This window comes from Dreissena polymorpha, chromosome 10 (genome assembly GCF_020536995.1).
Source record: "Dreissena polymorpha isolate Duluth1 chromosome 10, UMN_Dpol_1.0, whole genome shotgun sequence".
NCBI lineage: Eukaryota > Metazoa > Mollusca > Bivalvia > Myida > Dreissenidae > Dreissena > Dreissena polymorpha.
In genome coordinates, this window is record NC_068364.1 from 54,960,462 (window position 1) to 54,972,601 (window position 12,140).

Consider the following 12,140-nt stretch of genomic DNA (forward strand, 5'->3'; position numbering starts at 1 on the left):
TCATCATCATCATCATCATCATCATCATCATCATCATCATCATCATCATCACCATCATTATCATCATTCCCTTAACCGGCCTGGTCGTAAGGGGAACGAGAGACGACGACAGAGAGATCCCCCGCCAGATAGGTCTGATGTTGGCGGCTGTGAATAGCTCAACAATGGGGATGTGCGACGACTCTTTTACATTGTCCATCTAGCTTTTCTCCTGACGGCTTCGACGGCGACCTTCATTTAGTATGCCCAAAACACAGATCTATGTAGACGATGCGGAGCATTCTTCGGTAATACTTGTGTTCGAAGGCCTGTATCCTTCGGTCTGTGTCCGCTTGAAGCGCCTAGGAATCGCCGCCATTCTGTAGGGTGGAGACTACCTACATTGGACTTGAGATCATGTAGGCCCAGAAAACGGACTCGAGAGAATTGAGATTAGACTAAGGCTTTCGATGCAATCGAGCGAAAACAAATAGATTTAAACTAAACTAAATCATGTACTTTGTGGGGAAGCTGAATGAGCTGCTTGTCCACAACCTGATAAGTCTTGCCATCTGTGCGGTCGCCTTTGCAAGTTTTATTTGGACCTCAGCGGTACTGGTACCATCCTTGGAAAGGTTTCCCATGTACTTAAAGTTTGGCACATATTCCAGCTAACCACTGTTAATTGTGATGCTGCGCTGGTGTTTTTCATGCTGTTTTTGATGATCCTTGACTTCTATGTGCTGACCCCCATCCTGAATGCCCCTGCACCACTTTTAGAGAGTTTTTTGGTCATGCCTTTGAGTTCACTTCTGCTGTCACACATACAGTTAAACACGGACGCCCACTGTTGAAGAAGTGACATATCTAGCCAGTGCTAAGTACTGCAATTCTGGCGTTACCGTAGAGTTCCTGATCGACTTGAGTCAGCACGTCATCTACGTTGAAACCGTTCAGAACCTGCCATATGCCATTATGCCTCAAGCGATCGAAATCCGTCTGAAAGTCGATAAGGTTGTGGAAGAGTTCTGCTTGGTGTTGCAGGTGCCTTTCAATGATGATTCTGATAAACGATCTGTCCCACCGTCCTTTTCCTACCTCTTAATCCCAGCCTACTCTTTCACCAGAAGTACTTCGGCGAAACTTTCCAATCGGTTACGGATGTTGTGTGGCATAACATTGCTGTGGTTGATAAGGGTGATGATGCGGTAGTTCTTGCACATCTGGGTAGTGGTATCGCTATATACTTGGTCCACTTATTGGGTCACCCTCCTAGCTGTTCTTGCGTAGTGCCGTCATTGATGCAACCTTTGCCACACATTCTTTCTTAATCCGCACAGAAGGGATGTTTTTAACTACCGGAGATTATCATGCCTTCTCACTTGGCAATGCATCCCTCAACTCCGCTTGTATTATGGACGTTATTTCGTCTTAAGCTTCAGAAAATGGACCGTTGTGAAAGAGACTAACTTACAAATCTGGTAGAGGCGGGTAGTTATTGAGGTTCTTGCAGTATTCGATGTTGCTGTTTAAGACTGCGGCACTTTCATGAGGTTCTCATTAGCCTCTGCTATAACACAGGCCTTTAAATTATTGGTCTTCATTAGAGTATTGAGTGTGCTCTTTGCCATGTTACTGATTGTTCCTTAACATTCCTAAACTCATCCATCCTTTATTTTTTTCATCTTCTTCCGCACCTTCCCGTCTAGTACTCTACCATAGAATCTTGCCTGGTGTACTTCGCATGCGGCAGCTCTCCTCTGTTGTCTCGGTCGTAAACCATGGCTTGTTCTTCATCCTCTCTTTTCCTAGAAGTTCTTTGACCAATGACGGCACGTTGTTCTGGGTTATGATGTTGTTTGTAATGGTATCGTTGTCATGGTTTATGATGTTCCGGGCTTCATACTTGTCACCTATCTGTGATTGGAATGCATCTATTATCACTGGATCTTTCAGTACAATATATTGCGAGGATTCTTGATGATGCGCTTGTTCTTTAGCTCGATTGTTTTCAGCGCTAAATTGTGGTCACTACAGATGTCTGCGACAGGAAACATTTTTGTGTTCGCATTTTTAACGCTGGACTCGAACCGTTGCGGCTCCGGTTTGAACAAGTTCTGGATGTGTACTTGCCCGTTACAATATGTTTCCCACTTACAATCAATTTACTACATGAATGCATTAAGTGTTGTTATCAAGGCACTCGTTTTCGTCGTTGAATTGTTTTAAGTTATAATCTCACAATAGTTGAACTATTTTTTAAGGTTGCAGAGACTTAAAATATTTGTTTAACAATCTTATGTAGTCATGAACTATAGAAATTGAATCTTGCATGCTCAAACTGCACACAAATATCACTCGACGAATGACATATTAAATCATTGTTTTTGTCAGAATCGTGTTTAACTACTATATTAATCAAATTATAAAATATATTTTAGTGGTGATTAAATGTCTGCAAATGGTAACTATGCTACGATGACTTTGATGTACTTGCGATTTACAAAACAACTGTTTTTGCTTTTTTTTACAGATTTCTCAGCACATGTTACGTATTAGTTTTATATAGTGTCTTTGATGTAGATTGCTATAACAGAGGGACCCACAGCCATGCACGGGATATTAACTTGGACATTCTTCCTAACCACTGTTCAAATAGGTAAGTGCTTGTCCCATGTCACACCATTTCATGTCTGATGCTAAGGATTACGGTTGCGTAGTTTTAATTTACTAATAAGATTTTGTTCGTTTTCATATCGGATTTATTCCATCAATCTAAACGTAGATATATTCCATCAATCGACAAGTAGCCCCATGCATTTCACATGGGTTAAGCCTGTTTCGTGTACCAACTTGTCTATTTATCACATAATCAAACTTTTAAAAAAAGTCTGCGTTGTTGATTTACGTCTTGTCATGTGTGCATGATTTAATTTTTGACTGAACAAATATCCATATGTTTACGTCTGTTATTGTTATTGTCTGTGTTTACGCGTACAATATTATGTATGATTTGTAATTTAATTAACGGGTGACACAATTCACACAATTACAATTGTAGACACATTCGCGCAGTCATAGATCCGCCTGAAAAAAAGTTGTTACTTATAAGTATTCAATTGATAGATATACTGCTCGACATTTTATGATAACTTGTTTAATAAATACATTAATACAAGTCTGAAATGGAGTAAGCAAGGGTCCATTTCTGAACTCGTGAATTATATCGGTATAAGTAAGGCATGCTTAAGCTTTAGAAATATATGTCAATGTTAGAAGCAAACTGTCGGGTATATGTCTTTTAAATGATACAACAAATTCAAATTTTCTGTATATGGCATTATCAACTCATGTTTTAGAGCTTGCATTAATTTTGATTATTCAAATGCACCCATCAATAGCTTATTGTTTTAAACATATTTTATTCAAAAGGTTTCAATGTTGCACTACAATGTTTGTAAATCATCAACATTGCTCGTGCATTGGATTAACATCCTAATTGGCAACACTTAAGGAAGTAACAAACATTACAATAACTAACTTTGGATGAAAACCTATTTGAACGATGAACTATAAAACAAACTGTCAAAAAGTAATAATGCCATTAACTTGTGTTCCTCGTATAGACCAGGCTACACTTTGTCTATAAGAACGACATTTGGCGGTTTCCGGTCATTTTGTTGTTATTAACTCGATGAAGTAGTTAACAAGACAAACAGCGAGAGAAAGTCAGACTCGTAACAGTGGTTTAGTTAGAATACATGTAGCCTTAATGGATTTACTTACCCGAACCTTTATTTTTAACTGTATACACTAGGATAATAACATTGAATAGGATATCCGCAACTGGGTTAACTGGATATCCTTTGAATGGACTAAAGTTGTACATTATGATACAATTTACTTTTGAACGTACGAAATTGTTGCATAGTAACACAATCTATGTTAACGGCCGGTATGTAAAAGATGTAATTTGATCAGCTGAGCAATGAAAAAAAATAAAACATTAAATTCGTTAAACCTAGATATGAAACGAGACGAACTAAGAATCATTTATTAATTGTTCTTCTTTATCATGTTTCTAAATTAAAACGGTTTTAGAAATATCAATTTTATGCCGACGTATTTATTGTATGTGCAATAACTTGAACTCGTGATTTAACATGACTAAAATATAAGAAAACGTGTACATATATTGTTGTGTCTTTTCTCATTTTTATTAACGCGGCCCTGACGCGACTAAGAATCGTTCAGTAAAATACACCACCGAAAGTTTTCATTACGATCGTTTAACATTGATTTAATGATTGTCTTATTTTCACTATCTAAAAGCAGAATCAACGCCGTAAATAGTGCTGATAGAGAAAGATGTTTACAACAACAAATTTAAATGGTATAATTCGGCTTTTAAATTTATAATGCACCCCTTATGACATACATTTATATAAAAAAAAAACATGGGCTTTATTTCAGGCAATTGGTACAGTGTTCATGGAGTAAGCATAACGATCAATGCCGGCAGAAACATTACGTGCGGAGAAGACGTTATTGTAGCCTGTCACAACGACGCCAGTGGCATAGTCATCCAGTTTGCCTACGATAATTCTGTTGATTACAAAACAATAGCAGAATGCCAGTTTGATGTTGATCCCCAGCTTATGGATACACGATTTAAAGAGAAGTTCACTGTGTCTCAATCATGTATACTAAGGTTAAGAAATTTTACTGAGCGCGACTGCGGAACATATATGTGTGCAGTTATGTTCAATGAAACACAACGCGTTAGTGAGGAGGTTTCGTGCAATAATGGTATGTAAGAAAAGATGTGTTATTATTGTTTCTTGTCTTAATCCTATTCAATCAGTAAAGTATGCTACACATGTTAATGTTCAACATTCAAAACATTTTTTAACTTATGAAGACAAAGCTGTAACGATGGTTCAGAAAAGCATCATATATATTGGGTTTTAAAAATATTATGTATTAATCGATATTCATTGAAAGTGATATAAAGTAAATACAATTAATTGATGTGTCGTATTCCAGCAAAACAAAACATTCGTATTAGATTAAGTCTAGTTCTAAATTTCAGGCATTATGTGCATATGAAATCCTTCGACAAATGCTGTTTTATTTTAAGGCCTTCCGTTTACAAGAAATGTATCGTTACAATATTGTTTAGATCCTTTTCACAAGGTTTCCACATATATGTGTATAGCTTGACGATGTGAACAGTACATGTGGAGACCGCAATTTGCTTGTACAATATATGAACGATTCTGTCAATGTTTTCGCGTAAATAGACGTTTAAAACAAACATAATTAACTATATCGTTTTATAAGTTTTAACACAAATACATATCATGTTAATATGATTAAACAACTGAATAGCGACCCCTTTGAAAAAAACACGTAAGTATGCAATTGGATATTTTTATGTGTGTGTCTGTGTGTGTTTATGTACAGGTTCTACAGGTCATGTGCCAGCTTTGGAAACTGATAAAACACAGGAAAGAACGGACATAAAGGATTGTAAAATAATTATAATAATTATTAGCTCAGCACTAGCACTAGCACTAGTGTGTATCGTCACGTTCATTGGATACAAAAAATGCAAGAACAAAGACGTTAATTCAGGTAAGAAATAGTTACATTATCCTTTAACTTAATTTTGCGGGTAATTCTATTGATGAAACAAACGATGACATGTTGATAGGTTAAACACGTGCATGTACTATGTGATAATACAAAAATGTTATATCGGTAATTATTTCACTACATGTAACGCAAAACACACACATGCGCGCACATGCACTTACGCTAAAAAAATCGCAAACCCACAATCACACGCTTTTGTTTTTTTAAATGTAAAGCAATATATTGAATACAACTTATACTATACGTATTGTTTATTACAGAAACAGGTACACCTGATGAAAGTAGACCACTCGAGCAACAGGTATAATACCATAACACCAAAAGTACATTAAGCGAACGTTTTATCAACGTTAATTCAACTTAATTTATTGTCAAGGAAGGCCTCCTACCACATTGTTAAATAATATTATGTAGGTTTAATATGGATCCGTTGTACTTTAAAATTACTATGTATTATCTAAAAACTACCGTCTCCTCTAACCCTTCTATGTAACTGATAACATGATGTACATTGCATATTTCAGAACAAAGTTCTATCTAATGAACTCATGTTGTATACTAAAAATTTTATAACAAAATAAAAAACCTTACGATTTAGAAAATACATGCATACTATTTTACAATTTTGTTCAATACGCCAATGTGAGGAACGGGAAGTGAAATAGAATTTGACATGCAAGTTATGTTATTTTATCAAGGACAGACCTGCTACACAATTTATATTTTAAAATCGCACCAATTGGTTTGAACTTTCACCTCCCCATGTCACAGTTAAGCTTGCTTGCGCCGTCTTAGCCCTTATTCCGTGTGTTGTTCCAGAAGCCAACGACTACATGCGCAACGCCTATCAGGAAACTTTCTTGTGATGTCCCACCTGGGAATACACGTACATTCACCAACTTTATTATTGTTACATGTCTTGAAAAACAAACCTTTATTACGCGTTTTATTGTTTATTGTTTGTTTGGCTTAATATAGTAACATTTTTGTCACCAGACGCTATGCACAATAAAGAAATGACACTTCAATTTAGGGGTATGGATCTCGATTTATAAATTCTTTGTTGGCCAATTTTACTTTTATTGCAAACTTAATATATTTATTTAATAATGTTTGCATACATCAATTAATGAACATTTATAGTTGCATGGACTATTGTAGTATAAACATTAAAATACGCTGTCAATTGTGGTTTTCTTTATTTAAATAAAATTAATATCCTCGAATAAACTTTAACATGTACGAATAAATATCAGACCCATACTTAATTTGTGTGCATGACTTCAACACAAACAGCTGTGTGAAATACATTGAAAACCATCTAATTGCGAGACCTGTGTTTGCTTTTTTACAGACAAAATCAAGGAGGCCTACGCGCGGAATTGATATCGAATTTTTAAAATGTTTCAGGAGAAACTAACTGTTAATATTGTGTGTAGACTACTAAAATAGTTCATTGAAGAATTTTGGTGTGCATTTTTCGTTTATGTATATGTAAGCTTTATGTTATGTAGCTTCTACGTACACTACGCTGGTAACACAGCAATACGTTAAAACGAACTATCTGATTTACAACTTCTTTCGATTAACGTAATGATCGCTTTAAGAAAAAAAGAAATAACGCATGCGCACTTCAAAATAAAAGACATTATTTGTTGTTCAGTAAATTATAAATATTTAACCATGTTTTAAATACAAATAATCAACGGAATGACATGTGGTGATAAATAAACATGCTAGTTTTGATAAGCTATGCACGTATGTAGTACCTGTTTGTTATTGTCATCTATGATTTGTTAATACATTGTTTTGAACTAGTTGACTTTCCGTATAAGGAAAATCATATAATGCTGTATTATTTTGTATAAAAGAAACTTTACCTAGTGTACAAAGAATAAATCTTTTGTATTGCTTCTTAAATATGGAATTTCTAATGAAAATATTTTCTTCTCATACATGTTTTTCACGCTTATGACGTTTGACAGAATCCAATGCGTACTTACGATATTATTCCACTACATTGTCTTAACCTACACCCATAGGATACCAAAATTGTTTATATTTTGTCCATTTCCATATATGTTCATTTCCTTATATGTTTTCATATTTTATTTATTTTTATTTTTTTCAACATAATTGTATCTCAAACTTTCCTACAAAACATCAATAATATGCAAAGTAACACAAAAATGTAATGCAATCAGATATATGAATCCGTTATACAACAACTCTTAAGTAATATAAATACATTTTAGAAAAATGTATATTAGAAAATATGAATTTTATTGTATGTAATACGCTCTTAAGGGTGTAAATATTACTTTCGCTTAAACACGTTACAGGCATGAGCATACTATTTGTTGGAGATTACTTAACTTAAAAGTATCTGATTTTTTATCACATTGAATAAGGTGCAGACTTCAAGAATAACACAATTGCATGCGTTTTTTGTGTTGGAAAGGAAGATAGGAAAAAATAATAATAACATAAATACATTTCTAAGTGTGTGTAGACAAACAATGAAAGTATAAGTTGTAATAACAGATGAGAATGGCATAAAGAATCCGTTGCTTATACAGTCGAGAAACGTATCTTTGTTGGAGATAATATAACTTAGTAGAACGAAATTCGTTTGCAAGTTTAATCAGGTTACTTTTAAGAACTTAATTTGTTATCTCGTTGTTTCGATAATTGATTTGGCTATCTGACATTCTCAGCAGCATAAACTTTCTAAAGTGTCCACATTTTATTTGCAAAATGAACATAATGGATCATATGCATAATTTTAATTTTATTAAAAAAACTATTTATTTCAAGTATCATATGCATTGGTCTGTATTTGAACCACTGCACCTTTACATCATTGGATATTAAAAAGGGTAGCTCATATGAAATTCCATTCTTTTTCGTTAATAAACGTATTCAGTTGTGAACACAATTTTACTTTAACTGCTACTTGTTCATTACTTGTATTAAGAATGGTTTTTGCATAAGGTTCTTTTTTTAAAGGGTTTTGTAATTTGTTGGATATGACAAGATTTACAATATTTGTTCATAAATGTATCTATTGCGCCTGTCACCCATGTATAATTAATGAAATGTATGTTCAAATTGTATTTTATTCATCAACATACATTAAGGTTCCATTTTTAAATATATCACCAATGCAATAAATTCCGGCATCGAACCGTGACTTAAAGATACAGCTTTTATTTCAAAATAGTTTTATTATAAAAACGTGGATATTTCAAGAAATTAATCTAGTTAAATGTTTGCAAACAATATATAAGACATTTGTATGGTTTTCATGTTTACACGTGATAAGGACATCGCAAGTTCGGTTCGTATATTTATCATAAAACACACTGCCCTACAGAAGTTTCAATCTGGGCAATTATCAATGATAATAGTTAGGGATAGCAATGCATCTTGGAATTGGAGTATTTGAAAAATAAATAAATGTTCAAATACTTTTCGCTATTAAAAAATCCACTTTTTATTGTATAATAGATAATTTATTCAGGTTAGTAAGTCTATCTCACTACTATCCCCTTGTAACAAATATTCCATGCTCTGTAGGGTTTTCGATGACATAGAAAAATCATAATCGATGTTTCACCTGTAGTAGTTTTGTGTTGGTGACAGTACATAGCTTAAATGCTATTAAATGAATTAGGTATATAAGTGTATTGTACATCCGATATCTTTTTTAAATGTTGTTTAGCAGGTACGTTTGCATCTTAACTGTTGAAATATTATGAACGTGTATATCTTGCATTATAAACTGTGTATTAATTATAATATACTGTTTGTGCTTCGACTATTCGAATACTTAAATGACCAAAAATTCTGATACAAATTTTGCTATTGGTTGACATTTCGATTCATTCGGTAGCTAATGGTCGAAAGTGCTTTTTAATGGCGTCAGGAGAAGAACAACACAGTAGTCTTTACTGTATAGTACAGTTCGTCATATTAAAAGCTATTCTTTAATTATTCCGAAATAAATTATTTAATAGATATCAAGATAGTATATACATAGGTTAATTCCCTAAAGCAGGTGTAAATCATTATACAATGCTGCGAATGCATCATTCTTCAACATTGATTTTGAGTTGATTGTAGTCTTTATTCTACTTATAATTAGATCTATGATACTGAATAAATAACATATGTTAACACTCATGTTGTAACAATACAAATAAAAGGAGCAGTTGTATGTATAGCATTGTTTTGTTTAAATGAAACAAAACACTCACACACACATCTATTGACGGTCATGCTTAAACATGCATGGTCACCAATAGCGCATTTTCTTAATAGAGGTCACATAACATAAATGTAGTATGTATTTTATTGTTTGAATCTACCAGCATTAATGAAATTGTTGCAATATCTATTGACAACCTTTGGAATGGCCGATTTTGAAGACAGCTATGCCATCATTTTTTTTCAACGCAATAAGGTTTATATAAACCAACAAAAATTAAGAAGGTATCCATTAACATTTAATATTTTTGTCCAGATATCAAAGCAACACGAGGTTAGGTTTTCATTAGCGGTTGATAAATGTAATATAGTGTATCGGATTTTGTAAACGAAGAAGGGTACCTCAAATTAGTTAAATACGTGTTCCTAATTGTTTTTATGTTTTTCTCCTTTGCAGACAATTACTGCTTAAATACGGTGAATTGTTAAAGTGATTGCACAATATAAACTATTAAAACCATCATTTACTGTAAGATATATTATTTATAGTCATAAAGGCTTAACACGTCAATATTTGAATAAAACGATTCTCTGACACCGACCCCAAAATCGGCCAAGAAAATAATTAGGAAATTTGGTCCGAAAATAATATCATAACAAAGAGGCAATAAGGAAGGTCTTCTTCAGTGTTAGAAAACCTGTGTTGTTTCAGTAAGGTAGCAAATAATACTAATTTTACGTACTAAATCTTGCTTGGTGAGTGAAGGTTGATTTGTTCGGAGTTTTATGTCCAAATAACTTTTTATAGTAAGAATAAAACATGTTGAACTGCATGAGCGAAATTGCTCGAAGTGGAATATGGAACTCAGAATGTGTGGCTGTTTTTATTGTCTTTAAGATAAAAATAACGAAAAAAGGAAAGTACAGTTTAGCTAAGTCTACCAGGAAAAAATGGTTTACACATTTATGGATAGAAATTCTAACATAATATATGAAGCCGACAAGGAACTGATAAGGTCAAAGGTGACACATAAAAGACTGAACATTGGTGCGATAATTGCCGGAACTACATCTTCTACTTACAATCTGACTGAGCTCACTGATTAGCTCAGTTGAAATAAAAACAAATCCAAGTTTGATGCTGTGACATAGGACCAATAAGTCACGGCTTGTGTGTTATCCACTTTGCAAGCGTCCAAAAAGACGCAATGTGATTTTCTGTGAACGAGATTAAAGCCGAATGATGCTCCTATATTTTTTATCTTGAACCAAAGCCCAAGGATTATAATCCATGTGATATCACGAGGAATCAGACATAGGCATATTCATCCAAGGTTGGATTAACAACTTAACATTCGCGATGTTTCTTGATCACTTTGACAATCACGCTGTTTACAAAAGAGGATAGATTAGTCTCGTATTGTACCCTAATCAGTTCATTTGAAGCACCAATTAGTTAAACAAAATGACCAAATGGTTTAATATAGGTAAATTTATGTTAATATAGGTTATCTAGGTAAAAGCATTGAATGGGACAGTTGTTTAACAGACAGTTACTGTAGCCTCTCTGCAATTCTGAATGGCTACACCAATCTCCTTTATAACGATCCCAGACTAGACGCGGACGACGGAAGTCCGTAAATACTGAAGGCAGAGGTGGAGAAGGGAGTGCGCAGTTTGAAAGATGGAAAAACTCCAAGATTTGACAACGTCCATTCCGAGCTGATTAAGCAAGGAGATAAGGCAATGGCTACAGCAATGACGGCACTATGTCATACGATCTGACAGAAGTGGCCCAAGGAGTGGACCCAGTCAACATGTGTTTTTAACAAGAGGAGTCTTTTTTGATGTTGCGATGACATATTTGTTCAATGTCTTTATTAACTGGGAACGTTACTTTAAACTAATTTAACAGATAAATAATTGTCTTATTTCTTGCATAACACTGCGAGTTTGTTTTTGCAATAACGTTTAACTTTGTTACAGAAAACATTTTCCTTGCTATTGGGCGGCAAGAGAGCGGGCGAATTAAAGTATTTTTATAGTTATATTCAAATAATGTTTTATATTATTTGCAATCATTTAGATATTTTGAATTAAATAAAAACCTTCATAACGTGTGCTCCAAACTACAGCGTGCATGCTACATTTCTTGGAACTAATGTGGTCGGTTAATAAAACAACAACAGCAACAACAGCGCATTGTTCATGTTTTGTTAAAATGAAAATGAAGCGATCGTAACAGTATAATAATAAGTAACAAGCAACACAAGCAAAACAAAGATATAACTTTG

General features: G+C 33.9%; 2 protein-coding genes across 2 annotated transcripts in view; both read left to right on the forward strand.

Annotated features, from left to right (window-relative positions):
- The window catches only part of LOC127849134 (annetocin receptor-like), a 23,258-nt gene extending 21,727 nt beyond the window's left edge, over nt 1-1,531 (forward strand). The window contains exons 3-4 of the mRNA XM_052381855.1: nt 887-1,023; nt 1,514-1,531. Coding sequence (XP_052237815.1) covers nt 887-1,023; nt 1,514-1,531 — 155 coding nt within the window. The remainder of the gene's footprint in view (nt 1-886; nt 1,024-1,513) is intronic.
- Nucleotides 1,532-2,516: 985 nt separating this feature from the next.
- LOC127849136 (uncharacterized) lies at nt 2,517-11,631 on the forward strand. Its single transcript, XM_052381856.1, has 5 exons — nt 2,517-2,638; nt 4,453-4,788; nt 5,446-5,616; nt 5,898-5,938; nt 11,497-11,631. The coding sequence occupies exons 1-5, from the start codon at nt 2,590-2,592 to the stop codon at nt 11,629-11,631; spliced, it is 732 nt and encodes a 243-aa protein (XP_052237816.1). The 5' UTR covers nt 2,517-2,589.
- The last annotated feature ends 509 nt before the right edge of the window (nt 11,632-12,140 follow it).

Bases quoted from the DNA above. Each gene is read 5' to 3' on its own strand.
- LOC127849136 (XM_052381856.1), top strand. From the start codon at position 2,590: ATGCACGGGATATTAACTTGGACATTCTTCCTAACCACTGTTCAAATA. The intron at 4,789-5,445 runs GTATGTAAGAAA...GTTTATGTACAG, and splicing joins GGAGGTTTCGTGCAATAATG to GTTCTACAGGTCATGTGCCA. The intron at 5,617-5,897 runs GTAAGAAATAGT...TGTTTATTACAG, and splicing joins GAACAAAGACGTTAATTCAG to AAACAGGTACACCTGATGAA.